At 35.5% G+C, this 25742-nt stretch overlaps 3 protein-coding genes across 6 annotated transcripts; all 3 read left to right on the top strand.

The window, feature by feature from the left end:
- Positions 1–1390: 1390 nt before the first annotated feature.
- On the top strand, positions 1391–3797 carry LOC111694521. Its single transcript, XM_023463010.1, has 4 exons — positions 1391–2626; positions 2851–3198; positions 3255–3446; positions 3582–3797. Exons 1-4 carry the CDS (start codon positions 1391–1393, stop codon positions 3795–3797), a joined length of 1992 nt encoding a protein of 663 aa, XP_023318778.1.
- Positions 3798–7374: 3577 nt separating this feature from the next.
- Positions 7375–9339, top strand: LOC106656980 (vacuolar protein-sorting-associated protein 36). Its single transcript, XM_014378207.2, has 7 exons — positions 7375–7470; positions 7597–7774; positions 7853–8016; positions 8092–8289; positions 8374–8538; positions 8696–8911; positions 8982–9339. Exons 1-7 carry the CDS (start codon positions 7375–7377, stop codon positions 9150–9152), a joined length of 1188 nt encoding a protein of 395 aa, XP_014233693.1. The 3' UTR covers positions 9153–9339.
- Positions 9340–9862: 523 nt separating this feature from the next.
- LOC106657112 lies at positions 9863–24971 on the top strand. 4 transcript variants are annotated; one of them, XR_002763655.1, is made up of 5 exons: positions 9863–10895; positions 12587–13036; positions 13133–13849; positions 23345–23585; positions 23751–24971. XR_002763655.1 is itself a non-coding variant. In XM_014378423.2 (4 exons), the coding sequence occupies exons 2-3, from the start codon at positions 12723–12725 to the stop codon at positions 13356–13358; spliced, it is 540 nt and encodes a 179-aa protein (XP_014233909.1). In that variant the 5' UTR covers positions 9863–10895; positions 12587–12722; the 3' UTR covers positions 13359–13849; positions 23345–24971. The 4 variants fall into 4 exon arrangements, 1 of the variants encoding a protein (XP_014233909.1); XR_002763653.1 differs by having other exon boundaries at positions 23345–23619; XR_002763654.1 differs by having other exon boundaries at positions 23345–23623.
- Positions 24972–25742: the final 771 nt, after the last annotated feature.

Raw genomic sequence — 25742 nt, 5'->3', positions numbered from 1 at the left:
CGGTGAAAAAATTTGAAAATATTTTTTTTGAATTCCTTGTCAAATTTTAATAAATTTTGACCGTTTCAAAAGTTCGATTGAAGCTTCCTAGCTCATTTTAGAGCAGGACAAAGATTAGTGCAAAATATCTGAAGACGTTTCTGAAGACATTAAGGAATGATAAAACTCGTTTGATGCTCTAAAATGAGCTAGGAAGCTTCAATCGAACTTTTGAAACGGTCAAAATTTATTAAAATTTGACAAGGAATTCAAAAAAAATATTTTCAAATTTTTTCACCGGAACCATCGGGTTCTAGGAACCATTTTTTGTTAAAAATAGCATTTTTCGGCCCTAGAAGCTATCGCCTTCAATTAAAAAATCTGAAAAAATTTGAGATTACGTATTTTGATGAAAAAAACAAGAAAAAATTTTTTTCAGATTTTTCGAGGCTCCGTACTGTCCTAAAAAAATTATTTTCGTCAAAAAAATCGGTTTTTGGCTTCAAAAGGTGCGTTAGGTAATCTGAAAAAATCTGAAAAAAATTGAGGTTATGTTTTTTAATGCGAAAAATAACTGAAAAAATTTCCGAGTACTACATCGGCTCATACCGCCGTATCTCGATTTTTGAAATTTTCAATAATTTTTTCTGAAGGCCTGAAGCACTCAAAAAATCTGAAAAAATTCAAGGTTGTTTGGATTGTGGAAAAGTATTTTTATGAATTTTTTCAGATTTTTTACTTGCTTCATGTCCTCAGAAAAAATATAGATCGAAAATGGACGTTTATACCGGAAGTGGGGGGTAGGAGGGGGGAGGGGGTCTAAAAATTGTTTTTTGGGACCTTTTTACCATGTACTATAACATACCAAAAGCGCGTCAAGATCGGTGATATACGTGCGCACGGTTTTGTAAAAAAGTATTATTTTGACCCATATACAAACGAACGGGGCCGACCAAGGCTATACTTCAAAAAATAAAACTCCCCGTTCAAGTCTCGAGGATACCACAATCAGGGCCGAGGAAGGACACCCAGAGGGTAGCAGCTTTAAATAAAGACGTAGGTAATCAAAGTCGGTGGTAGATTAGAAAAAGTTCATAGTCAGTGGTGTAAAATAACTAATAATAAGTTTATCTTGGACTGTATAAAAGGATATAAAATCCCTTTCAAAATAAAACCCAAGCAAAAATATTTTGAAGATAGAACACCAAAAAATGAAAATGAAAAACAAAAAATAAAAAACGCGATTCAAGATTTAATTCAAAAGGGTGCAGTGGTGGAATCCGAAAAAGAAAAAAAGCAGTTTCTGTCAAGTTTTTTCACTGTCCCAAAACCTGATGGCTCTTCCAGGTTTAAATTAAATCTTAAAAAGCTAAATAAACTTATTAAGACTAAATATTTTAAACTGGAAGACATGAAGACAGCAGTCAAGTTAATAGGGCCTGGTGCTTACATGTTCTCGATAGACATGACAGATGCGTATCTGACAGTGCCAGTTCGAAGAGCAGATCAAAGATATTTAAAATTTTATTTCAACAAGAAGTTATATAAGTTTGTCTGCTTGCCCTTTGGCCTGTCAACAAGTCCTTATGTTTTTACAAAAATATTAAAACCAGTCGTGCAGAAACTTAGAACTGCAGGAAATTTGTCAGTGATATACTTAGACGATATCTTATGTATTGGAGATACATACGAAGAGTGTGCAGAGAATGCCCGGGACACAAAGGAATTACTTAAAAGTCTAGGTTTCCTGATAAATAATAAAAAGACAGATAAAAGGCCTAACACTATATGTAAATATCTTGGAGTGATAATAAATTCTAATAGTGGAACTTTAGAGCTGTCTAATAATAAAAAAGAAAATATTCTTTCTATACTGCATCAGAATCTTTCTCTACAAAGAACAGACATCCTATCATTCGCCAAAATGGTTGGAAAATTAGTGGCTGCTTGTATAGCAGTACAGTATGGATGGCTCTACATTAAAATTTTTGAAAGGAAGAAAATACAGGCGCTCAAACGTTCAAATGGCTCGTATAAGGGCAATATAACAATGTGTGAAGAAATCAAATCTGATATGCAGTGGTGGATTGACAATCTGGAATCAGCTAAAAAAGAGTTTAAGTTTAAAGAAATATCTAAGGTAATATACACAGATGCATCAGGTTCAGGCTGGGGAGCTACTAATGGTGAAGAAAAGATATTTGGTGTATGGAACACGTCACAAGCAGCTGAACATATCAATTATAAGGAACTATTAGCAGTTCATTATGCCATAAAAAAATTTACAGAAAATTTATGTAATGCACGCATACTACTAAGAATCGATAACTCGACAGCGATCTCCTACATCAACAGGATGGGTGGTGTAAAATATAGGAAGTTCAATGACTTGGCAAGACTTATATGGACGCATGCTGAGCAGCGTGGCAATTGGTTTACTGCATCATATATACCTTCAAAACAAAACACAGAAGCGGATATGCTATCCAGAATAACTAATGTGGATGCAGAATGGGAAATTTCTAGCAGAGCATATTCGAATATTACTAAAAAGTTTGGAACACCAGATATTGATTTATTTGCCACTTTTTCTAATAAAAAATGTGCAAAATATGTTTCACGTTTCCCAGATAACGGAGCTTTTCAAGTTAATGCGTTTTAAATTGCCTGGACGGACTTTTTCTTTTATGCTTTTCCACCATTTGCCCTGATTTCAAGTACTTTAGAAAAAATTCGTATGGAAAAAGCCCGTGGAATTGTTTTTGTACCGCTTTGGAAAAACCAACCATGGTTTCCACTGCTGAGTAGAATGATTTGTAGTGAGAAACTTATTTTTTCACCAAATAAAAATTTACTGTTGTCTATGTGCAGGACCCAGCATCATCCAAGATACGAGACAATGTACATGATGGCAGCAGTGGTATCAGGAGAGCTTTCAGCGATAGAGACTTACAGCAGGACTCTCTTGACATCGTTCTAGCATCTTTGAGCAAGAGCACAATAAAACATTATAAATCATCTCTGCAGAAATGGATATCATATTGTGACACAAATAATATAGATCCATACAACCCAGCAGCAGTCAACGTAATATCATTTTTGACAAAAAGATTCAAAGAGGGTCTCTCTTACAGCTCAATAAACTCTGACAGGAGTGCCATATCGCTAATATCAACTAATGAAGTGGGTAATGATAAATTAGTCAAGCATGCTTCAAGAGTAGGCCCCCAGTACCTAAATACAATCACACCTGGGATGTGGAAACTGTGTTTAAGTACTTTGAACAATTAGAGGATGATAAGGATCTATCCATAGAACAATTAGCTCATAAGACTGTCATTTTAATAGCTTCAGCGACTGCACAAAGAATGCAGACCATTTCAAAGATCAGGATAGAAAATACGCATATCTATGAAGACAACATAATAATAGTTATTTTAGATGTAATCAAGACATCAAGGCCAGGGGTAAGTCAGCCGCGACTAATCTTACCAAAGTTTGAGACAAGACCAAAGCTCTGTGTATATAGTTGTTTAAAAGAATATATAAATAGAACTGAGAGCATAAGAAATGAGGAGAAATATCTATTTATATCCTTGAAGAAGCCTACAGTATCAGTAGGTCCTCAGACGCTGGCTAGATGGGTGAAATGCACACTGGCCAAGGCAGGTATAAACACTAATATTTTCACCGCACACTCAACCAGACATGTGTCGACTTCAGCGGCGCTCGATAAAGGAGTCAGCATAGAAATAATCAAGGATACTTGGGATCTAAGAGATCTCAAGTTTTTGCAAGATATTATAAGAGACCTATAGTTAATAATGGTGAAAATATATTTATGTTTAATATAATGGACAAGAGTAAGAGTACTTAATGCTTGATGCGTAATACATAATAAATGTTTCAACATTTAACTTTATTTGACTTCATTTTATTTTGTACACTAATAAAAAATTTTTGTAACTTACTCTAAATATCTACAAGTATAGTATAATCTCGAAAGAGCGAAGCGTGAAGTATAATTAAGGATCGTACTAACTTACCTGTAAGTGATGTGCGATCCAAATTACACGAAAGCTTCGCTCGAAGAGATTATACTCCCACCCTTGTAACAGTTAAATCCCGAACCCAATGAAAGTTAAACAATTTTTTCTGTCACACTTAATACTCTAAAAAGTATGAGCATTCGGTGGACCGGCGCGAGGCGCGCCACCCCTACGGAGTTTCTTTTTCTCTCAAAAGAAAGCGTTGTGACTCTGGCGAGCAGCTTGAGAAGCTGCAAGTATAGTATAATCTCTTCGAGCGAAGCTTTCGTGTAATTTGGATCGTACATCACTTACAGGTAAGTTCGTACGATCCTTAATTACTTTTCTTGGTCTTTTAGTAATTGAAGCGCTTTTTACACACGATGTAAGAAACTTTTGACTATGAACGAAAAACTTTATTCGACCGATTTATTCAAACTCAACGTTGGTCATGTGTAAGATCCACGTATTTCGTATATTATCAGACAATAATAAATCAATGTAAATATTTTTTCTTGGTATATTTATTTACACATTTAATATACAGCAGTCCCTCCGTATTCGCGGATTCCGTATACCCGAATTCTATATTCGCGGAATTTTCTGTTCATACCTTCACTCCGTATCCGCAGAAACAAAATTCGATATTCGCGGTGTTTACCTGATGTCAAACACAACTTTTTGGTTAACTTTTGTATTTGTTGTTTACATTTTTTAAACAATGGCTCCCAAAATCCCAAAAAAAATCTCCTAGAAAAAGAATTAAAAAAGTTATGAATTTGGCTGAAAAACTCTAAGTCTTAAATTTACTAGAAGAAGGCAACCGGATTTTCAATTATTCGCGGTTTCAGTATTCGCGGTGTTTCTTAGGAACCTAACTACCGTGAATACGGAGGGCCTGCTGTAATAGAATGCTTACATCATCATTCTATCGTGTATTTGAGCCGCGGATAACGCGAGATACATACGCGGATGACAAGGGACGTCGCATTTCGGCCTATCGCGGATGCGGTGAATTGATTGATTGATTCATAGTTTATTATAGTTCATCTCGTAGAGGTTGTGAACTGATTCGAGATTATTACAGAGATTTTACATGGATATTACTATTGTAAATGAGTACACAGAGTGGTTAGAATTAGAATATATATTTATTATATAAGGAAGGTTAGGTTGAACAGTGTACACGTCTACATGCGTGCGTCTCAGGCAAGCGCAGAGAACCAAGTGGGTTCGGAGCAGCGCGCAAGGGAGGGGATGCTCATTTTAGAGCTGGGTCTGACGACGCTGACGCTCCGACGCGTTCCCCATACGGCACACACACACACACACATAGCGCGCTTGTAAGTATAACATACACAACAATTACTTAGGTAGATACAAATAACAAAAAAAGGTAAAAACAAGACAAAACCAGAACGTTATATTAAAGACCAATAGCGGAAGATCGAGATCGATGTGAGGTTCCGCGATTGAAAATTAGACTTAAATCTAAAATCTACAATCTAAAATGTAAAATCGCACGACAACGAACATTTATTTTATAATTGGAATTATTAGCGGCAGCTCGCGAGGTAGGCGCGTAATCGGTGGCGAAATTGTGGTAAGGACTCGGCGTTGCTCTCCGTGCGCAGCTGCTGAGCTCTCTCTCTCTCTCTCTCTCTCTCTCTCTCTTTCACGCGCACAAAGACGAGTCTCGCTCGTCGTCGAGGCGAAAAAGATAAGCGCGCAAAGAAGCGTCCGAGATTACGCGCTCATTATGAGATGCTCCGCGTGTAGCGCCTGCCACATGTTTTCCCATATTGCACCGCGCTGTCAGTGGCCACGCGGAGCAGAAACTAGATTTTTGGGAAGTTCAAGCTGCACCGATCACTCAAGATTTGATTAACAGATATACGAGACACATTTTTATGATTGATCCAAATCGTAGAGATAGATGTGATTTCCGTATGGTATTAGTTATTAAATCGATCAGATTTCTAATTGAATTCATTTGTTTTCCCTCGATTGATCACGTATAGGAATAGAAAGCGATAGAACTGGAAGTCACACATTTTCTGACACTTCAAACATCCCTTTATAAAGCCCCGAAGCGTTTTAGACGATAAGATTGTTGAAAACTAGTTCATCAAGAAAACTAGGCATCGTAGTGTCGTCGTCGAGCGCGTCGTATCCATGCATTTTTCGTGGCGCAAATCATAAATCTATGCAGGAAAGTATAAAAACTTTCAGCTTATTATACGTACTATTTAAATAAATAATAAGTTTATTGCTAACTAAGAATTACAAAACACTTACCAGTTGTCAAAGATTAGTAGTGTGAATTGTACATCGCGCGCGACAAGAGCGAGTTGCGGGAGCGCCGACTGGCAATGCGTACATCTGGCCATACCGTCAAACTCGCTGATTAAAAGTTTATAACAAACAGGTTTTCAACAATCTTATCGTCTAAAACGCTTTGGGGCTTTATAAAGGGATGTTTGAAGTGTCAGAAAACACTATGGCAACATCAAAATTTTACATTTTTCACAAATTTTTTTAATGTCAAATTTGGCCATTTTCGAGTTTTTTGCAACATAAAATGTTGAATAACTCGAAAACTGTTAACTTTAGAAAAAAATGTCAAGAAACCTTTTCTCTTTAAAATGGTCCAATTGACTTAAAAAATATATTGCCAGGTCAAAAAACATGAATTTTGACCATTTGTTTAAAAAAATTTGTTTAAACAATTTTGGGCACTTTTTTGGGCCTGGTAACATGCAAATTCAGATTCAGCGGGAAATTTTACATGGGAATATGACAAAAATTCGACTAAAAAAATTTTTTTGACCATTGCGAAGCTGGGGCCTGGACTATGATGATTACAAATCGAAGTTGATCGTGAACAACGATATCGTTATACACGAGTTATAACGTGTGCGTTACAAAGTAGATTTGAAATTTCCCGCGCTCATATAAGTTGGTTACATTGAGAAAGTCAACTGTGTCGAGTCGATAAAACAGCGCGGCAGTCATCGCGTGCAATGCGCATGCGGACGCTATGAAGCCTAGCCGCGACAGGCGTTCACATGAGTATGACTCATGTCATAAGACCGGAGACTAGTTCGATTGTAGACTAACATGTTCATGTGTACCACGTCTGCCGCAAAGTGCCGTCAGCCGTGCGTACATTAATAGTATATTGTCATTGTGTATATTACTTCTTAATTTATGTGTCAGTGCCTTGAACGGTAAAGAATTATCAGCTCGATATAATGTGCTGTGATTATGATTACTTACGAAAGTAAATGGAATGATGTACTCGTGACCATGAAGTGAAAATCCTCGTCTGCTCTGTTTGTGATTTTATAATTTAATATAAATAAAAATGAACCGATTCGAGTACACGAATGGCCAGTGCATGCCTAACGAAAAAACTCTACGTCGTGACAACAATATCAGGCTTTACGATGGAGAAGTCCGGGTTAGTTGAAAAAGTTTAAAATAACACCTAACCTATGCGAGTGTCTATTTGTCAACAAACTTTTCTTACTATTTCCTTTAAAAAAAACATCGAATGTTTAGTGAGATAGATTTTTTCTTTTTGCAGACGAATTTCGAAGGCGGTGAGTTGACGATAACCACTCATCGTCTTATCTATAGAACGTCGAATGTTTGTTTCTCGTTGTCGTTAAGTTTAATCATTTATTTCGAAGAAGAATATCCAGGCCCGTTGTTTTTCACTCGAAGTCCAAAAGTCAAGCTGCATTTGACGGAACCCCCACGTGGTATGAATTTCATAAAATTTATAAATAGATGAATGGAGTCTCCTATGATTCTCACTATATCATTCTGAAAATTTTCAGATAAACAGCCTGGACCTATTGACAATAGTCCTCACAGTTACATTAAATTATCGTTCAAAAATGGGCTGAGCCCAGCTTTTGTGGAAAATTTAAGCGAAGTTATACATAATAGACTATGGGAAATAATTCCTTTAAGTATAGGAGTTTCTCCTTCTAGTGTGCAGGTGATGATTTATATTACTGAGCATTTTATTTTAGTAAAAATTCAGTTTCATAATCATAGAAATTATTAAAAACAGGGTTCAAATTCTAATATGCCTCGGAATCCTCCACCCATAAAACCCAGGACAGGAATAATAGGTATAGAACGGAATCTAAAAGAACAGCAACGTGCAACTGATGAAAGTATAAATGTTGCCTTTCAAGACTTGAGAAAACTCATGGGAATGGCTAAAGATATGGTCAATATATCGAGAACGATATCTGCAAAAATAAGGGTGATTTTTTTAAACAAAATAATTCATAAATCTTTTGGATTTTAAGACTCATATCGCACAGGCTCATAATGCAGAAAATTACAGGAACGACAAGGTGACATCACTGAAGATGAAACTGTAAGATTTAAATCGTATTTAATGAGCCTGGGAATTGACGATCCAGTGACAAGAGATGCATACAAAAGCAGCAATGAATATTTCAAACAATTAGGCAGGCAGCTTGCTGAAATTCTTGAAGAGCCGATAAAAGTAGGTAGTTTAACAACATTTCTAATAGCATACTTCCAGTAAATAATAAACTATATGACTTACTTTTATTGAGCACTGTCACTTATTTCTTTTGATACGGACATTTAGTGTAATGCAGCCAGTTAGTTACTTACTTATTAAAACAATCATTTTTTAGGAGGTGGGAGGCATGATGGCTTTAACTGACGTGTATTGCAGAGTTAACAGAGCTAGAGGGCTGGAACTATTATCTCCAGAAGATTTGCTTCATGCATGTAAACAACTATCAGATTTAAATCTACCAATTATGTTAAGAACTTTTGATAGTGGAGTTATGGTTATACAGTCTGTATCTCATAATGATGTTGAGGTTGCTGATGCTGTCTCACAACTGGTGAGTTCAAAAAATTTATCTTTTAATTTTTGTTTATAAATAATTGATTTATTTATTTCCTCATTATTAGATTAAAGACAGAGGTTCAATTACTGCCACTGAACTGGCTCAATCTGAAGGAATTTCAGTGGTTCTGGCCTGTGAACGTTTATTTATGACTGAAAAATATGGTAAAGCATGTAGAGATGACTCAATTGAAGCACTCAGATTCTATCCTAATTTATTTTTGGAAGAAGAGTGAACTTAAAAATGAAAATAAAATATAAATAAAACTCACGGAACTCGTTCTCTCATGAACTGATTGTTTTATAAAAATTGAGTATTTAATATTTACTAAAAAATAGTGAGAACGTCGTTAATATTGAATATGTTTGAATGTGTTTTTTATTCAAAGCCTCTATATAATGTAAATAGTGAAAATCGTTATATGTAATATAACAAGGTGTAAAATATACATTATGTTGTAATAAAAGCAAATTTGTTTTATTTCGTGAAAAAAAAAACAACGACAAGCACGTGTTCCGAAAATTTTAAACTTTCCGGAAATTTCAAATATTTGTATGTAAAAAAAAATTAATCATCACATCTTTGTGGCACAGCGCGCGAAAATTAATTTTAATACGTTACTTGCATAAACATACGTTTCAAAAAAGATTGTACTTACCACACACCACGTGGTCAAGAAGATCATTTTATCTTCTCGACAGGCTCATCATAATGAAAATTGCTTGATAAAGATAAAATAGTGTAACCATACCTTTCACCTAGTCACGGCCCACTGGATAAACTCTGACCGTCGCAAAACGCATGTAGCGTTTTTTCTTTATCCACCTCCCACTCTCTCATTGGTCTAAGCCCCCCCCCCCACTCCCACCTCGTCCCGAGCTGCAGCGACCTCCTCCATACAAATAGCCTCCGTTTGACGTAGGCTCGCTCAGTTTACACGTAGTCGTGCAGAAGCACAGAACGAAACGAACGAACGCGAGGAGAGGAAGCGAGGCGAGACGACGAGACGAGAGATATTGTGTCGAGAAAATAAGATCGAACGAAGGAAAAAGTTGTTAATCGATCACATTTGTATATGTGAGAAGTGCAGTACGTGCGGTGTGTTCATATCATATTGAAGACACACGTGTGAAACTGAGATTTGGTTCTAATATCCGGCTGGTTTGATAGCATATCTCGTTGTCGAGTTGTAATCGGAAAGAAGGGAACGTTTCATCGTTGTGCTCTGCATTCATACACGAGATATCGTCGTATGAACAGAAAAAAAAGTGTGTGTACGTGAAGAGCGAAAAAAAAAAAATTAATTTCTGTGGATTTTTAGAGAGAGTGAGAAAGAAAAAACTTCATCGTCGAATTTTTTTTTTCTTTCGTGGCGTGTGCATTTATATAGATCGAAAACAATCAAAGAAGAAGACGCATCCACAGAGACAGGCACGCAAAACAATCCAGGCGCTTGCTTTATCATCACACATACACACCCACACATACACTACATAGGACATACACACACCCACTCACACATCCTCGACGCACGTATAAACGCAGAGCTTTTTTTGGACAATATAACAATATCATCGACGTCTACGTGCTCTGTGTGCTCAAGAACATTATACGTGTGTGCGAGTGCGATTGTGTGCGTCTGCTGCAGCATCGTATATACAATCCAACGTTTATATACATATAACACGCAAAGCGAAACATCGCGCAGCCATCTTGCCGTGCAAATACATCGTTGTGTGCGTCGAGTATATAGCCACTAATACACACATAGCGTCTACAGCTCTCTCATCTAGCGCGTCGGTGTGCGTGCGTGCGATTTCCTGCCTGCTCGGAGCATAAAAAGCTAAAAAACTGGCTTACGCGTGGAATATCGCTGAAATCGACTCAATGCTCCACCAAAGTCTGCCACAAAATCAATACATGAGGATCAGGCAGAACCAATATTGGAAGCGCAACAGTTAGCAGTTATCGAATAAAGGTGAGCTTTTTTTTGTTGTACCCATGATAATGATACTCGTTTTTAATACAATTTTCGTACGCGTCGTATGCGTCATTGATTAAATCCATTCACGTGGGTTATAAAAATCTGAGCTTTTCCGATCGCGCTCCAATTACTCCAATCTTCTTTGTTTCCTTTCAAAAGCTAACGTTACGGGTATAGCGAGAACCCAGATTCATTTTTTTCTGAGTAGTCCTAACTCTCTGCGGTGTGTATACATGCATCTGTTTCTCAACTCTGTATACCATATTATATATATTGCGCGATGTCTACAAGCTCGAGTTCGTTCGAATTTCGATATATGTCATTGGACGCGTTTAGCAAAGCCGTGTTTAGTAATAACGCGCGCGAGCACGCAATATACACGCGAAAAAAAAATCTTTTTTGTGCGACTTTTGTTCAAGATCAACCTCGAGCTTGCCTCGGCCAAAACGGAGTCGACCTTTTTCGCCGTATTATTGCGCAGTACAGTGAAACGAGCGTCGTTGTCGTCGCGGATACGTGTGTGTGTGTGTGTGAGTGCGAATGTATCAATGTATGTGTCGGGGGAGGGGAGCTTTATGCTGCGGGTTATATACGAACTGATCGAGAACGCTACTTCTCTCGTGCATTATATTATTGTGCGTTATATTGTGTGTGCGAGTGTACTTGCACAACCAAGACCAACGTCCCCTAAATACTCTCTATACATTTCTACTCGATGAGAAAAAGAGACGGTAACGTGCAAGGGCGTAAAATGGAGTCGTCGAGAACGCACACATACACAAGCACACGACATATGCGTGTGTGCAAGCGGCGTACAGTCCCATCTACACGGAGCTCTTGTCCTTTTGTTACTGACTTTCTCGTTTCGTCGCAAAAATCAAATATATAGGGGGCCCCCGTTCGCCGCATAGAGCGCATATGTTAAACTACTGGTCTCTCGTCGACAATGACCACTTGCAATTATCAACCGGACACTTGGGTCTTTGTAACCGTTAATATATGAAAATCTTGTAACGAATGTTTTTTTTTTTTTTTGCACTTCGCGGTCGTCCGTCCCGCGTCGAAAATCAATAATTATATCTTCGTTGCGAGCGAGTGAGCGACGACAACGACATTTATTTAACGCTACCATATACTTAATGTTCCAGCCACGTCTAGATTGGAAAATAGAAAGTCCGACTTCTTTCAGATTCGTCGGGCGAACGGCGCGGACTCGATATTTATCGCAATTCGCGTATGTATCAGTAAACTCCGCGTTTCTCAATCAGCGCAAAATAGTTACGTCGTTGTACGGGTGTTTTTGGAAAGTTTACGTGTACTCAGAGATTTTTGCTCTGTACGACTGAGATTTATGCTCGGTATTTAAAGTCTAGAGCTATCTATACGATAGAGCTTACTTTCTAATTTTTATTATGCGCCGATAGCCTTATGAATCCGTAGCATCTGTCGGGTCGATGATTGATGATTGGTCGCACGTGTGAATGAGGCATTCCTAATCCCATTTGAATGGGACTGAATTGTTGGATTAATGATCGTTTTCTTTGTCTCTTACCGCAGAGTAATTAAAGCCCGCCCCCAAACCACAAACGCATGTAATGCATCATGACAAGCATGAATTGAAATTTCTAAGATGTATATATTTTTAACAACTTTTAAAAATTTGGAAAATTTTTTTGCTGTTACAGGCAACTCCTCCAACGCTTGTTAAGGTGGTCAACTAAGTTTTGGCTCATCGAAAAAAATCAAGTTTCGAGAAACGAGAGCTCGAAGAAAAATAGTTTCGGAATCGTCAAATTTTAATTTCACGCATCATCCGTCACAATGACTAATTCAACGCCAAAGAATAATCTGGCCCGCAAAAGTATTGCGCAGGACAAGAGCGGAAGAAAATATCAGCGCAGTCCTAAACAATTCGTTAAGACTGCGACGTTCTTCTCCTCGAAGAAGAGCAAGGATCTGTCCAGCTTACCTAACTCGCCGCACAGCAGCCGTTGTAGCAGCTGTAGCAGCTCAGACGAGATGGATTCACCCACTAAATTTAGTACACCTACTAAATTCAGTACCCCTGCCAAGTTTGGTACTCCTGAAAAGTTTATCACCCCTGTGAAAAATTCAACGCTGGACGACTCTGGAATGTAAGTTGAAGTCACCATTAAAGCTAAAACTTTTAAAAAATATATTTCGCGGGGATGGTTAGTTAATTTTCTGGGTTTTATTTCATTCTGATTTAGATATAGCGCATCTTCATCTCCGATTTCGAGTCCAACTCCAAGTCTAATTAACAGCTATTTTGCTGGGGCTAAATTTGCTAATTCTCCATCAACCGAGAATTTACCATTACCACCTCAACGTTGGGTTGCATTAAGTTGCAAAAAACAACTGGACTCTGAAATGTGTAATGTCTCTGGACTGTCTAATACTGATTTCCTCAAACACGTTTTGAAGATCAATGCTTGATACTCTTTAGTATCGATGACATTGCCTAACAAGCATCCATTAGTTGTGTAAGTTGGATAAGAGAGTGTAGAAGTGAAAAATTAAAGTGATAAAGTAGATTTATAGTGTACGCCGGCGTTATTATCCAGAATACAAAGACACCACCGATACTCAAGTAGCTGCTCTGCGAGATAGCTGCTGCATCATTAGAAGTTACAGTGTTGCGCATTTTTACTTTGACTGATTGTATTATTTGCAAAATGTGTGTGATATTTGTATTATACAAAAATGAAAGACAATGCACAGTTCTACCATCAAATATGGTGCGTTAGGTGAAATAATTTTGCCTGTTAACACTGAGTGATTAACTATGCGCAGTTTTTAAGTTTAAAGTTAATTTTGTTTTGAGTATACTTGATGATAATGAAGATTCAATGAAGAGAAACAATGGAGTGCTGGAAAAGAAGAAAGAAGAAGAGAAATCCATCCTCGGGCGCTGTTTGTCATCTAAGGTTTGCAAATACAACCTTTATCGTTTTACGGTATAAGGCATATTATGAACTAGAATGAAACCAATGGTTTTTATACATACTAAGTATGAAAGCTGTGAAAAGACAAAGCCCTTTTTTAGTTCACTGCTGCATCGCAGCTGTGTCTCGATGAAAAATAACCTAAGCGTTACTCTTTTCTGATTAAAAGTCGTGTAAAAATGTAAACATATATTTTAGGTTATAGTATGTAACTTAAGGAAACATGAACACTCATTACAACCACACAACTTACTCACACAAACACGCGCTAATCATTATACATTGCATTCCATTTAATATGGATGAAAGAATAGTCATTTACTGCTTCAAGGTTATTAATTCCAAAAAAAATGAGCTTTAAATTGATTTATTTTTCTACAATCAAATTATCATCAAGCTATTTCAATCCGGAAAAATTTGTGATGATAGGACTTCATTTATTAGAAAAATGTTACGTATATTTTTTTAAAAAAAAATTGGAAAATTAGAAAAAAATTAATTATTTTTTCATTTGAATTATTAAAAAACGACTCGGTAAACGTCGCATTGACGTTAACGGTTTATTGTCAATTTATATGAAATAACGAACTTCTTGCGACGTGATCAATAATTATTATTAATATTTACTATATGAGTATATATAATGCTATATTGCCTTTCGATCTAAATAATCCATGATAGATCGATTAGGTACAACAAAAATGTGATGGTTTTTTTTATTGTAAATAAAAAACTATTAGTAAGGGAAAAATTGCAAGTTAAAAATGTTTTGAGATTTGTTATTTGAGTAAACCAGTGATAATGTAACTCTAGAATTAAAGGGAGAGATAAGACACAAAAAAACATGAAAGACCGTTATTAAAATTGAAAATGATTTGAGAAAAACCGTTCATCTATATTAGTTAAGATCTAAAAAAATCTTGAAACTCTATTTAAGATTAGGATTTATTTCCTTGCATTGCTTTTCTGGTTAAAATTTGTAATAACAAGTCATTCAAAACTCTTGCATATTCATTTGATCACTTCAATAATTACAACTTTTCTAAGTAATTGAGAATTTATTGTAGCTTTATTGTTGCTTCTACATGTGTCTAAATTCTTAGAATTTTTTAAAATTATTACTATCAGGACCACTGATTTTAAATTCCTTTTCCAACTCATTAAATGAGGAAGGCTAAAAAAATACTAATAAGTTGAAATTGATGAATCAAGTAGATTTTTGTTTCATTGTCATTTCAAAAAAGTTAAATTAATTATAATTTATTGCTATAAATGCTTAAATTAGAGTAAAAGTAAAAATAACTTTTTAGATTGGACAAACAATGGTTGACTGGATTTTAAACAGTTAGGCTATCATTTGTACTCTCTTTTTTAAAATAGGTTACAAATTATTTTGAATGTGAATAACTAAAGATCTAATCAATTATTGAACCAATCTGCTTAAGAAAAAAATCTTTTCAAACATTCAAGGTTAATCTGATCAAAGCTTTATTTTTTTTTACCTACTCATTAAAGTTATAATTCAATTATTCAATTATGTAAATAAGTATAAGTAATAATTCAAAAGATACTTAACTTGTATATAGATACACCGCAATAACAAAATGAAGATTGAGATAGTTTATCTATCTAAAAAAATTAATAAATTACTTGATTTACGCGAGATTTAAAAGTAAACGCATCAAAGCCAAAAATCTGTCGTAACTCAAGACGATGGCTAGCAAATCCAATTAATTTTTTCTATCTTTTCTTCATCAAAATCAAATTTTATTATTGGATAAGTAAGTATATCGCGTATAAAACAATCCCCTTGTTCTAGTAATTGAAATTGATATAATTCATAAGCCGTTGTTCATGAATGAGTTTATGAATGTATTTTATATTTTGAAATGTATAAAGTGTATATTTGTAATAGAGGATGTAGCCGTACATCTAATAAGTGAGGTATGAAAAACGATTGGGAGAGAGACTGAAGATAAAAGATTTAAATTCGTGCCGAGCTTCATCAATAATATTTCAGTTTTCTTTGAAGCTAGTCATTTCATTTTTTTTCTTTTTTTTTCAAAATTCTCTGTATATATTCATATTAGATCTGTATAATAGTGTACATTTTCTTTTCTTTTTTTTCTTAATATTTATCCGAACGGGAGAAGGAAATTTTCTAAAACTTGACGTTTCGTTAAACTTTTCGAAAAATCGAACTAGTAAAGCTAATAAACAGTGTGAATGGACTTTGAATGTGAATACATGCAAACTTACGGTTTTTTTTTCATAATTTTATCTACTGCTCGTATGTGTTAGAATAACATTTCTACACTCGATGGCATTTAAATGAGTTCTCGTACGCGATTAAATTTTCAATTTTTATTCTCGTAAAACGAACACCAATAACCACGCATACGTGCAAAAAACTGCTCGCGTTTTTACCAGGTTTACTCTAAAAAAAAATAATAATAATAACAACAAACATGTTCAAGTTTTACCTTTTATTCGAATTGACAGATTCTTTTAAAAATTTTCTTCGTTTTATGTTTTTATGTATGATACGTAGATGAGCCTTTAAAATTTGAAGAGAAAAAAGTTTACTGTGATTTCATAAACCCTCTCTTGTATAGCCTTTACACCAATGAATCAAAAGCAAAAATTTTTTGGGTATATTTACTGTCGCTTTACATATATAAAAAAATATATGTACAAATCGGGCCTATTTGTAAAAATATTAACGTTTTTTTGCCGGAGTGTTGTTACTTTAAACGTAATTTCTCACACGTTCATTACTTATAGTACTGCATTTCAGTTAGTTATAATTAACGTCGATCAATAATCCCCTGAAAAAGTTCGAAAAAAATTTTTAATCGTAACTAATACCAAATTGGCTCATAGTATTTTTACACATTCATTGTGAATATGCGATAATGCGACACTTTTACATAATACCAAAATTCCATCGCGTTATTAAAGAAGATGTATGTAATACGACCTACGGTAATTGCTTGTTTGTAGTTTTAAAGCGATTTAAAATTTGCAACGGTGATAAATAGCCGCATTTCAAAATTATTTTGTTGCGCCACAGTACACATTATACATATTTTATCAGAGTACAAGAAAGATTTTTTTGTATCTTGATCAAATATGTTTTAAAAAGCCAAAAGTTAGTAGTTATCCTTTCAAAATGATCTATAAAACTGTAATGAAATTAAACATTTAATTTTGATTTTTGTAACGACTCTGAAAATACAGTAATATTACATGTGATACTCAAACGTACAAAACAAACATGCTTCACAGCCGCATAAGGTTCGTTATTGAATTATCGGTTGATTGAAAATTCTTCAATTGAAAAGAAATTTTATTTATTTTTATAATAAAATAAAATTTAAATTCTAAAAATTCTTTCTGTGTTTAATTCTCTTATCTGCAAAGAAAAAAAAATTTAAATAATTTGAAGCTCATCGTAAAGATTTTAATAGTTTTGAAGCAGTTGAAAATTGTTCAACTTAACAATGTCAAATCTCAAGGCACAAAGTACGATTGGTAAAAAAAAACGTTGCTTGTTAAGCAATGAATTTTATTTTAACCGAAATACTTTTTAAACAGAATCATAAAATACACAATCACACAAGCACCTTCATTAACAAAAAAGTTTGACATTCAAATTTTTTTACTGTACAATAAAATCAGAATTCGATTTTTTTATCAGTTCATGAAAAGAAACATTGCATACACTAAATACATACAGATACACGAACAAAGGAGGAAGAAAAATATAAATAAGAAAGTGAATGGACAATGAATGAAGAAGATCAGCTCGGCGTCAGGGCGGCTTCCAATATGTTGATAAATAAGCCCTAATAACTAATGATACTTGTAAATATGATAAATAAGCGAAAGTTTTTGCATTTTTTAACAAAAACTCGAGCTTTTTCTATATACACAGATTTAAATGACACGATGAGAGTGAAAATAAAGGGCACAAATATGATATACGATGAAAAAAAAAAAGAGAAATGAACGCCCTGACGATGAGCTGATTGAAAAATATTATGCTATTGTAAATAAAAGTACATGTGTATCATAACTTCTTCCTCCTTTTGCCTTAGAGTTTTATCGTAAGCGAGATCGAGCCAAGTGCTCAAATTCGAATTTTTAAGTGGTCTGTTTGTTTTCTTATACGGTCGCGAAGGCGCAAGGAAACGAAAAAAAACAAATCAAATTCAAACTTTAAATTAAAAAAAAAAAAAAAGAACAAAAGTGTCTCATAGTGTTAGTATCTGATATGGCAACTAACTAATGATAATAGATATTGATAGACATGACATTTGGTCAATATTCTAACGCCTTGCGCATTCGTGACTCGATAAGATGCAAAAGAACCAGGAGGCGACGGAATCGCAAATATAAAATTAAATGTATAATGTTAAATGTATTGTAAAGCAGCCTGACAAACGAAATGGAAAACTTGAAAAAATGAAACGATCCGTTTTACGAAAGAGATCGTTTTATATAATAATATTATATGACAAAAAAAGGCGAATACATCGATCGAACATCACGGATGTATCCGGCGCATTATGGTGCGATGTCTCAATCGTCACAATTACAATATATTACTACACGGGTTCAAGAGAAAAAATTAAAAAAACTACTGAACATAAAATATAAATGTGCATAACAAAGGAAAGTCGCGCGTAATGATAATAATTTCGATACATAAATGAACCCAACCGCAAGCCATACTTAGCACTATAGTTAATTATGGTGGTTGAAACGAACTGATTACATTTTAGAAAACAATGAATGGTCATGATTCGACAAAATGATGGAAAAAAAGTAAAATTGAATGTTCAATCGTAATTAATACTTAGTATGTATGGAGATGCGAATGAAGATAATTAAATTCGACCCCCGAAACACAAATTCTGCACGAACGAAAAAACCGAAACGAAATTAGTTTTTATCGACCGCGAATTGCCAATTATTTTATGTGTAAAATTTTTTGTAAAATCGCACAGGGATGATGGTTAGGCATAGCAATTCAATTGCTACAATCAAAACGTAAAAAAAAATATTTTAATAGAACTCGATCGACATTACTCATCCCCGTGCGAATTTAACATTTTAAAATCTGTATTGTTTGCGATTCCGAAATGCGCGAAAATCGAATCTTTGATTTTAGCTTATTGTATAAAAAAAACTTTACCCCACCTCGACTTGGTTCATGTTTGTATAATGTACACATCTCCACGAATCGATGCATTTTTCATTTGTTTTTACATTTTAACAAAAAAGAAAAAAAATAAAACAAAACGTGACTATAGAGAGAAAAGTGTATAAGAGCGTGCGGAAATATGTGTGATTGTGTGAAATGCGAAAATGTTTATTCGATACCGCGAGAACGTTATTATATTTATTATATACACTATATATACAGGGTGCGACAAAAGTATGGAAACCCCTGGAAATATCGCAGAATATTCGTTAAAAATAAATCAAAGACCCTATATCCGACGTATTTTTCGACGAGGAATCCGATGGTGACCTTGAATTTGACCTTGAACACAACCTCAAAGCTGCAGCGACTCAAAAATCAATTTTTCAAATGTAACCCCCATTTTTTATTGCAGATTTGAAAAGAGCGGAAAATTTCACGTTAAAATGTATGTTTTGTTTTTTTTTTAAAGACCATTTTTGGGGGCGCTACAGTTAGAAAACGAAGTTCTTCCGAGCTTAATTTTAGGTTAAATCGGGGTTTTATTTGAGCCTGTAGAACCCTTAAAATGGTCTTTAAAAAAAAAAACCAAACATACATTTTGACGTGAAATTTTCCGCTCTTTTCAAATCTGCAATAAAAAATGGGGGTTACATTTGAAAAATTGATTTTTGAGTCGCTGCAGCTTTGAGGTTATGTTCAAGGTCAAATTCAAGGTCACCATCGGATTCCTCGTCGAAAAATAAGTCGGCAATAGGGTCTTTGATTTTTTTTTAACGAATATTCTGCGATATTTCTAGGGGTTTCCATACTTTTGTCGCACCCTGTATACATATGTAAAATCATTTTTAAGCGAATACGGAAGAAACAGTTTTTGTTTTTCTTTATGTTTTTCGTTGTACGTTTTTTCTTGCCTTCGCGTCGTCGAAGCGAGGCGGAAAAAGTGAAGTATCTCAAAACTTGCAAACAAAGCGTCTCTCATTGAAGAAAACATAAAAACGATGATAAACGACGGTCCGGACAACTGATTCTTTCCGATTAAAAATGCGAAAGAAAAGACGAACTAGACTATGAGGATATAAAAAATATAAATATATATATTATATTATATTATATTATAAACGGCGTTATCAACTATATAAATGGTTAAGCTACGAGAATTTTTTGGAACGACGAACCATTACACGACTCACTGTGATTTCCGTTTTCTGAAATATAATTATATTATATATACACTTTCGGCTCTCGGAGAACGAGATGTAAACCCTATAATTATAGAATGTAAAAACGTGTCGGTGACAATTTATTCATCAACTACTTTATCAAGAGAACGAACGAGGTAACGCGAATCTTACCGAATTTGTACATAAACACATAGATTATATAAAAAAAAAAACTATCGATTGGGAAAGTAGTCATGGCAAAGCAAATTTTTTTTGCTCCGAGATCGGCATCCGCAAAGTTCAAAGCACAAGAATGATTTTTAGTCGAATCGTTAAAATGGTCCACGATTGTGATAAATTTTTCAAGATTCCCTTCCAAGATTGATCCAAAGTTTGTGGATAATCCCGAGGACGAATCTGAAATAACCAAGGCGAGCTGAGGCGTTTTATCAGGCGCCTCCGACGAGTGGAAACAGAGAGTGTTTACTGTATTAATGAATCGAAGGATATTGAACGTGAAAAAAATTAAATCCTGAAGATTATGCTGTGGATTCGGTAATGAAAAAGATGGCTATAAAAATTAAGAATTGAATAAATAACGAACCGTCCCCGACACCGAAGCGAGCCGAAAATAAAAAGTAATCCAATAAATGGATATACAACTGAAGAACAATTTGCTGTAAAACAGAGAAAAAAATCAAGATCGTTAACTTTTCATCGATGTACATAAAATTCATATGTATGTAAAATCAGATCATCAACATCGACGTGCGAAAAAAAGCTTTAAAAACCTCAAATTTCAATTCTTGCATGAAAATCGATGAAAAATTCAGCAAATACATTATAAGTACACTAACTCTACTACAGAAATAAAAATCAGCAGAGAGTAACAAGTGTTTAAATAATAAGGATGATTAAATAACGCCTAGAATTTCTACGTATTATTGCGCAAAATATTATGTATTAAGTTTTTTGTCCAAATATGACGGAGAGATTCGTAAAGAAGAAATTTTATGAAGACACAAAACTGGATATGGCTTTATAATTGCGCATATTGAACCGATTGGGCGAATCCAATGATCGGTTCAATGAGAAAAACGGGTGACAAGAAAGCAAAGCGTGAGGCAATAATTTTTTTTGTTGCGAAAAGCATTGTAACGTCAATTACAATGGGGCGCGAATGTGATGTAATGATGATGGTTTAAAATTTTTGTAGATTTCGTCAATTCTATATACTGTTTGCGAGCGAGTATGTGATCTGTGATAACTAAATCCACAATACCTTCTTATAAGTATGAATGCATATCGTTCTGGGTATATATTTAGTTTATAAAAATGCGATGATTTTTGTGTATTTACGTATGCTTGTGTGTGCGAATGCGAGAGGCGTAATCGGCGCGTTGATTAAATATGAATATGACAAAGAAATAAAAAATATTTGAAAATTGAAGTATTTAAACGACGAATAAACTCCCGGCGATGGCGCACATATATAAAAAAGCCAGTTCGGGAGAAATCCGCGTAATTAACCACGGAAGTTTTCGTCCGTGGATTACGGGGGTGGGCTCTGCAACCGATCCGCCTTTTCTATGTATGCCTGTATACAATAAACTACGAAAAAATGGCGAGTGTCTGCGAGAAAAAAAGCAAGATTATATATAAAAACTCGAATCGAGAAAAAAAATCCACGACACTTTTATCTTTCTTTTTACGAGAAATAAAAGTTCGAACAAAAAAACCTAACGTATTAAAAAAAAAGGAGCGAGCTCTTTTTCGCGATGTGTGTGTATGTGTGTAAAAAAGGGCGTGTACGTACCAAAATGGTGTCATTATATTTATTGTATATGTATGCGTGAAGCGAGATGATTTTTGTTTATATAACGTGTGGATACGAGAGACTTTTATGTGCGTACGCGATATTATGTATGTATGTGCCATCGAAGTTAAAAGCATGAAAGTTCAGATTTGTAGAAAGGTTACACGTAATGATCGATAAACGGAAAAAAGGCTTGGGACTGTTGTGTCTTATAAGAATCTTAAAGGAAGAAAAGAAGAAAAAAAGATGATGTGATGGTGTCTTCCGGCATCGACGCTGGCGTGCAATAGTCTCGAAGAGCGAAACGTGCAAAATTCGTCTGAAGCTCTTCAAAGCATATAATAAAAAAATTAAAAACTGGATATTGGGAGAGAAGCGAGTCCTTCGCTGCGATGTAACACCGAGAAGCTCTCTCCACGCGCAAAAAACGAATGATGTTTCTTAAAAGACGAATAAACCTAAGTCGAAGCTCACTGAAATCAGAATAGTACCTACGTTTAAGGCTTTAATTTTTAAGGAGTAAGCAAAAAAAGAAATACGTTTTATCAGTTACTGAAAAAACTCTTCATTTGTTGAAAATGGATACTCGAAAAAAATTTAAATATTTATTAAGGAAAACATTTTCAAATGCGCGAAAAGTTAATTATGTACTCCAAAACTCTACTCGAACAGTCTTTCTCATACCAAAAATCAAAAAAATTCTAAGACGCGAAATTCGGCTACAAAACTCAATTACTCGAAAAAAATATGCTTTATTATTTGTATTTTTATCGTATAACTCTGCGATTAATGAACTGTGTTCACTACTTTGTTATTTGTTTCTAATGATACTTCCTCTACTCTTTTATACAAACTAATTGTAAAAAACAAAACACTCAACTATTCCAATTGGCATTAGAGGCAACGTTGTAAAATATTTTTAGGCTTATATTACGAATTGCAATCTAATCTTCGTTGTATAATTTCAACCTTATAGTCAGCACCGAACAAATTGTAAAAAACTTTTGTTACAATAGTCCCCCTTGTCCCAGCAACCCTCCTCAAACTGGTCAACTCCTTCCATAGTCAAAAACCCTTTTTCAAAATCAAACAAGTCAAAAATTTTCCCCTCCCTTTCCCGGGACCCCACAAGGGCCCACAAAATGATTAAAGATGAAGTAACTGAACTATTGCGTTTGCAAAACATGGAAACAAACAATCTGTCCTTTTCAGGACAAAGGAACGAACAAAACATAAAATACAAACTGCTCTTTTCAGAGCTAAAAAATTATTTATCTTCCTCCCTACAGCTTGGAGCATATAAGTGCCGTTGTCACCCACACACCAGTCGAAAACTTCAATCTGCACGAGAGCTCGATAAGTTATTACCGATTGGCCTTTTTTTCGAGACGTTCCCAGACTGACAGCTGCTGCTGCTGCCCTGTGTGTGCATTACCTGCCGAATCCCGAAAGCGTCGCCATCCATCCATCCATCCATTCGACCGGAGCTAAAGGAGAGGATGTATCGCGTGTAAATATTGGCCAACAAAGGTATTATACGCCTGGGAACGAAATTCAGGCAGTCGTAGGTATTCTCTCTCGTTTGAGATTTCAATGACAGAGCCTTGAAAAATATCACATCCTGAAAAATCATCCATAAACTTACGAATTTATTGCGTTTAAAAATAAAAAATGTTGTTTATCCTTGTTTTTCAGTTATTCTCATAAGTTCTCGCATCTTGGCCTCTTCTCTATCCAGCTCAGAGAGCCGGCCTCGCCGCAGTAGCAGCAGCAGCAGCAGACACAGCAGCGGCAGTCGCAGTCAGTCACGCTTTTCTATAAAATCCGAGGAGGAGAGAGAGAAAGAGAGACAAAGACGACCCACTTGTATAGTACACGTAGACGTGTGTATCGAGGCCTATACCTATATACTACAAGCCGTCGAGCGAAGTAAAGTGGGTTCTCATGAAGCCTGGTATACTACTACCTATACGCGCTGTATGTACGCGAACTCTCGATGCAACAGCGGTGCGGCATACATTCACCAGATCGCCTGGTTTCACACACCGCCGCTCGTACATAACACAACGAGAGACAGAAAAAAAATGGCGAAGAAAAAAACCGAACGAGCCAACCTTGTTTTGAGGGAAAAGAAGTTATACGTATACGCGTGTGTGACTCACTTCCATTAAGAGTCGCGCAGCTGCTCTTCGCGGACTAGTCTTCCTTGCGGCAGCCGCGAGTCGTACCTTTTATACGTGACGTAGTTTCCAGTCCATAATATATCCGAAATACCCGGTATATAAAGACGGATACAAATTTCCCGGGGTCATCCGCGTATAATTCATTTTTTATACTTCGTATTTTTTACTTCAACTTCCAATGCGTCCATTCTTTCCTTCTCTCTTGTCTCTCCGCGAAATAAAAGTCCGCGTATGCATGAGTGTTGAAATTTTTCGCCGTACCCATATAATCAAAAATGTTGTACACGCACATTCGAAAGTCTAATTTTGTATCATAGCTCAAGTTATATTATAGTTGCCACGTCGCAGAGATCCATCGCTCGCTTCGCGTCGCTCGCGCTAAGTTTTCTGTGTGCGAGCCGCATGCACTTAAACGATCTCGGTCAAACGTTCATTGACTCTAATCGCGAAAGAGAGAGAGAAAGAAAGAAGGACTGAGATAGAGCTATATACATTACACAAATACACACAGCGAGAGAGCCGCAGCAGTACCGAGTGCAAAAGAGCACGGAGTTGTTTTTCTGTGATAATAATACATATGTTGAGTATTTGCTGTGACGTCGTCTGTACAATTCGTATTGTTTTTTTATATACTTTGTAATTATACATGTGCACATTGTTTCGTGCTTACAAATTCTCCGTGATGAAAAAGAACGAATTAAAAACGAATAAAGAAATTATTTTTTGCAAACAATCCACTGTGTCGTTCATGATATTGTATACATTGTCTTTTCAGAACCTTATCGCATCTCCGAATGCCTCTACTGGATCACGCGTGCTATATAATGTAATATAATGCGCTTAAACACAAAAATACGATTATCAGCTCGTTAGCTACACTCGGCGAGCTATGAGGCACAATTGTGTATACGCACTCGAGTGATGTATCGAATGTCTTCGCGATCTTCATCCTACAGTTTAATCTCTCGTTATTATTATTATTATTACTATGCTTTAATACTTTTCGCAGCGCTCGAAATTCTCGCTTCTTTGTAATATCGGAGTACATGGTATAGAGCTGCGAATTCGATATTCTTTATCCGCTGTGCCCGTTATTGTGTACAAACACATTGCAATTTCGAAAACACAAAGTATCGTTTTTCGTCGATTTATCGCTGCATTACAATGCCACGCTGCCGCGCATCAATCACATATATATAAAAAGCGACGCACTCGACAACATCTCACTGCTGCAGCGGATTCGGATATCGGAGTGCGTATTGCGCGATGTAAATATTATTGTTTTGAAAGGTATCGCGCATCGATGATTTTCGGCGCAGAAGAGTTTATTTATTTTATTTTTCGATGCGAAACGATAAAATACAAATAATAAAAATATTCGCGAACTCTCGAACGACGCGAATTCGTTACGCGTTTTGATATTCAGTGTGTGCAGCAGATGTGAAAGGGTTACGCTCTTGCAGTAGATGGTCGATACGCTGCACGGAACATATAACGACTCCGA

This window comes from Trichogramma pretiosum, unplaced genomic scaffold, assembly GCF_000599845.2.
Source record: "Trichogramma pretiosum strain Unisexual culture from Peru unplaced genomic scaffold, Tpre_2.0 scaffold14, whole genome shotgun sequence".
Lineage (NCBI taxonomy): Eukaryota > Metazoa > Arthropoda > Insecta > Hymenoptera > Trichogrammatidae > Trichogramma > Trichogramma pretiosum.
This window is presented reverse-complemented; position numbering and strand designations above follow the sequence as displayed.

What these genes read in the sequence shown, in the direction of transcription:
- LOC106657112 (XM_014378423.2), top strand. Translation starts at nt 12,723, where the DNA reads ATGACTAATTCAACGCCAAAGAATAATCTGGCCCGCAAAAGTATTGCG. An exon ending in ACGCTGGACGACTCTGGAAT is followed by an intron (nt 13,037 to 13,132) that starts GTAAGTTGAAGT and finishes ATTCTGATTTAG; the next exon opens with ATATAGCGCATCTTCATCTC.
- LOC111694521 (XM_023463010.1), top strand. Translation starts at nt 1,391, where the DNA reads ATGAAGACAGCAGTCAAGTTAATAGGGCCTGGTGCTTACATGTTCTCG. An exon ending in CAGATAACGGAGCTTTTCAA is followed by an intron (nt 2,627 to 2,850) that starts GTTAATGCGTTT and finishes GTCTATGTGCAG; the next exon opens with GACCCAGCATCATCCAAGAT. An exon ending in TAGTCAAGCATGCTTCAAGA is followed by an intron (nt 3,199 to 3,254) that starts GTAGGCCCCCAG and finishes ACTGTGTTTAAG; the next exon opens with TACTTTGAACAATTAGAGGA.
- LOC106656980 (XM_014378207.2), top strand. Translation starts at nt 7,375, where the DNA reads ATGAACCGATTCGAGTACACGAATGGCCAGTGCATGCCTAACGAAAAA. An exon ending in TTTGACGGAACCCCCACGTG is followed by an intron (nt 7,775 to 7,852) that starts GTATGAATTTCA and finishes GAAAATTTTCAG; the next exon opens with ATAAACAGCCTGGACCTATT. An exon ending in TTCTTGAAGAGCCGATAAAA is followed by an intron (nt 8,539 to 8,695) that starts GTAGGTAGTTTA and finishes ATCATTTTTTAG; the next exon opens with GAGGTGGGAGGCATGATGGC.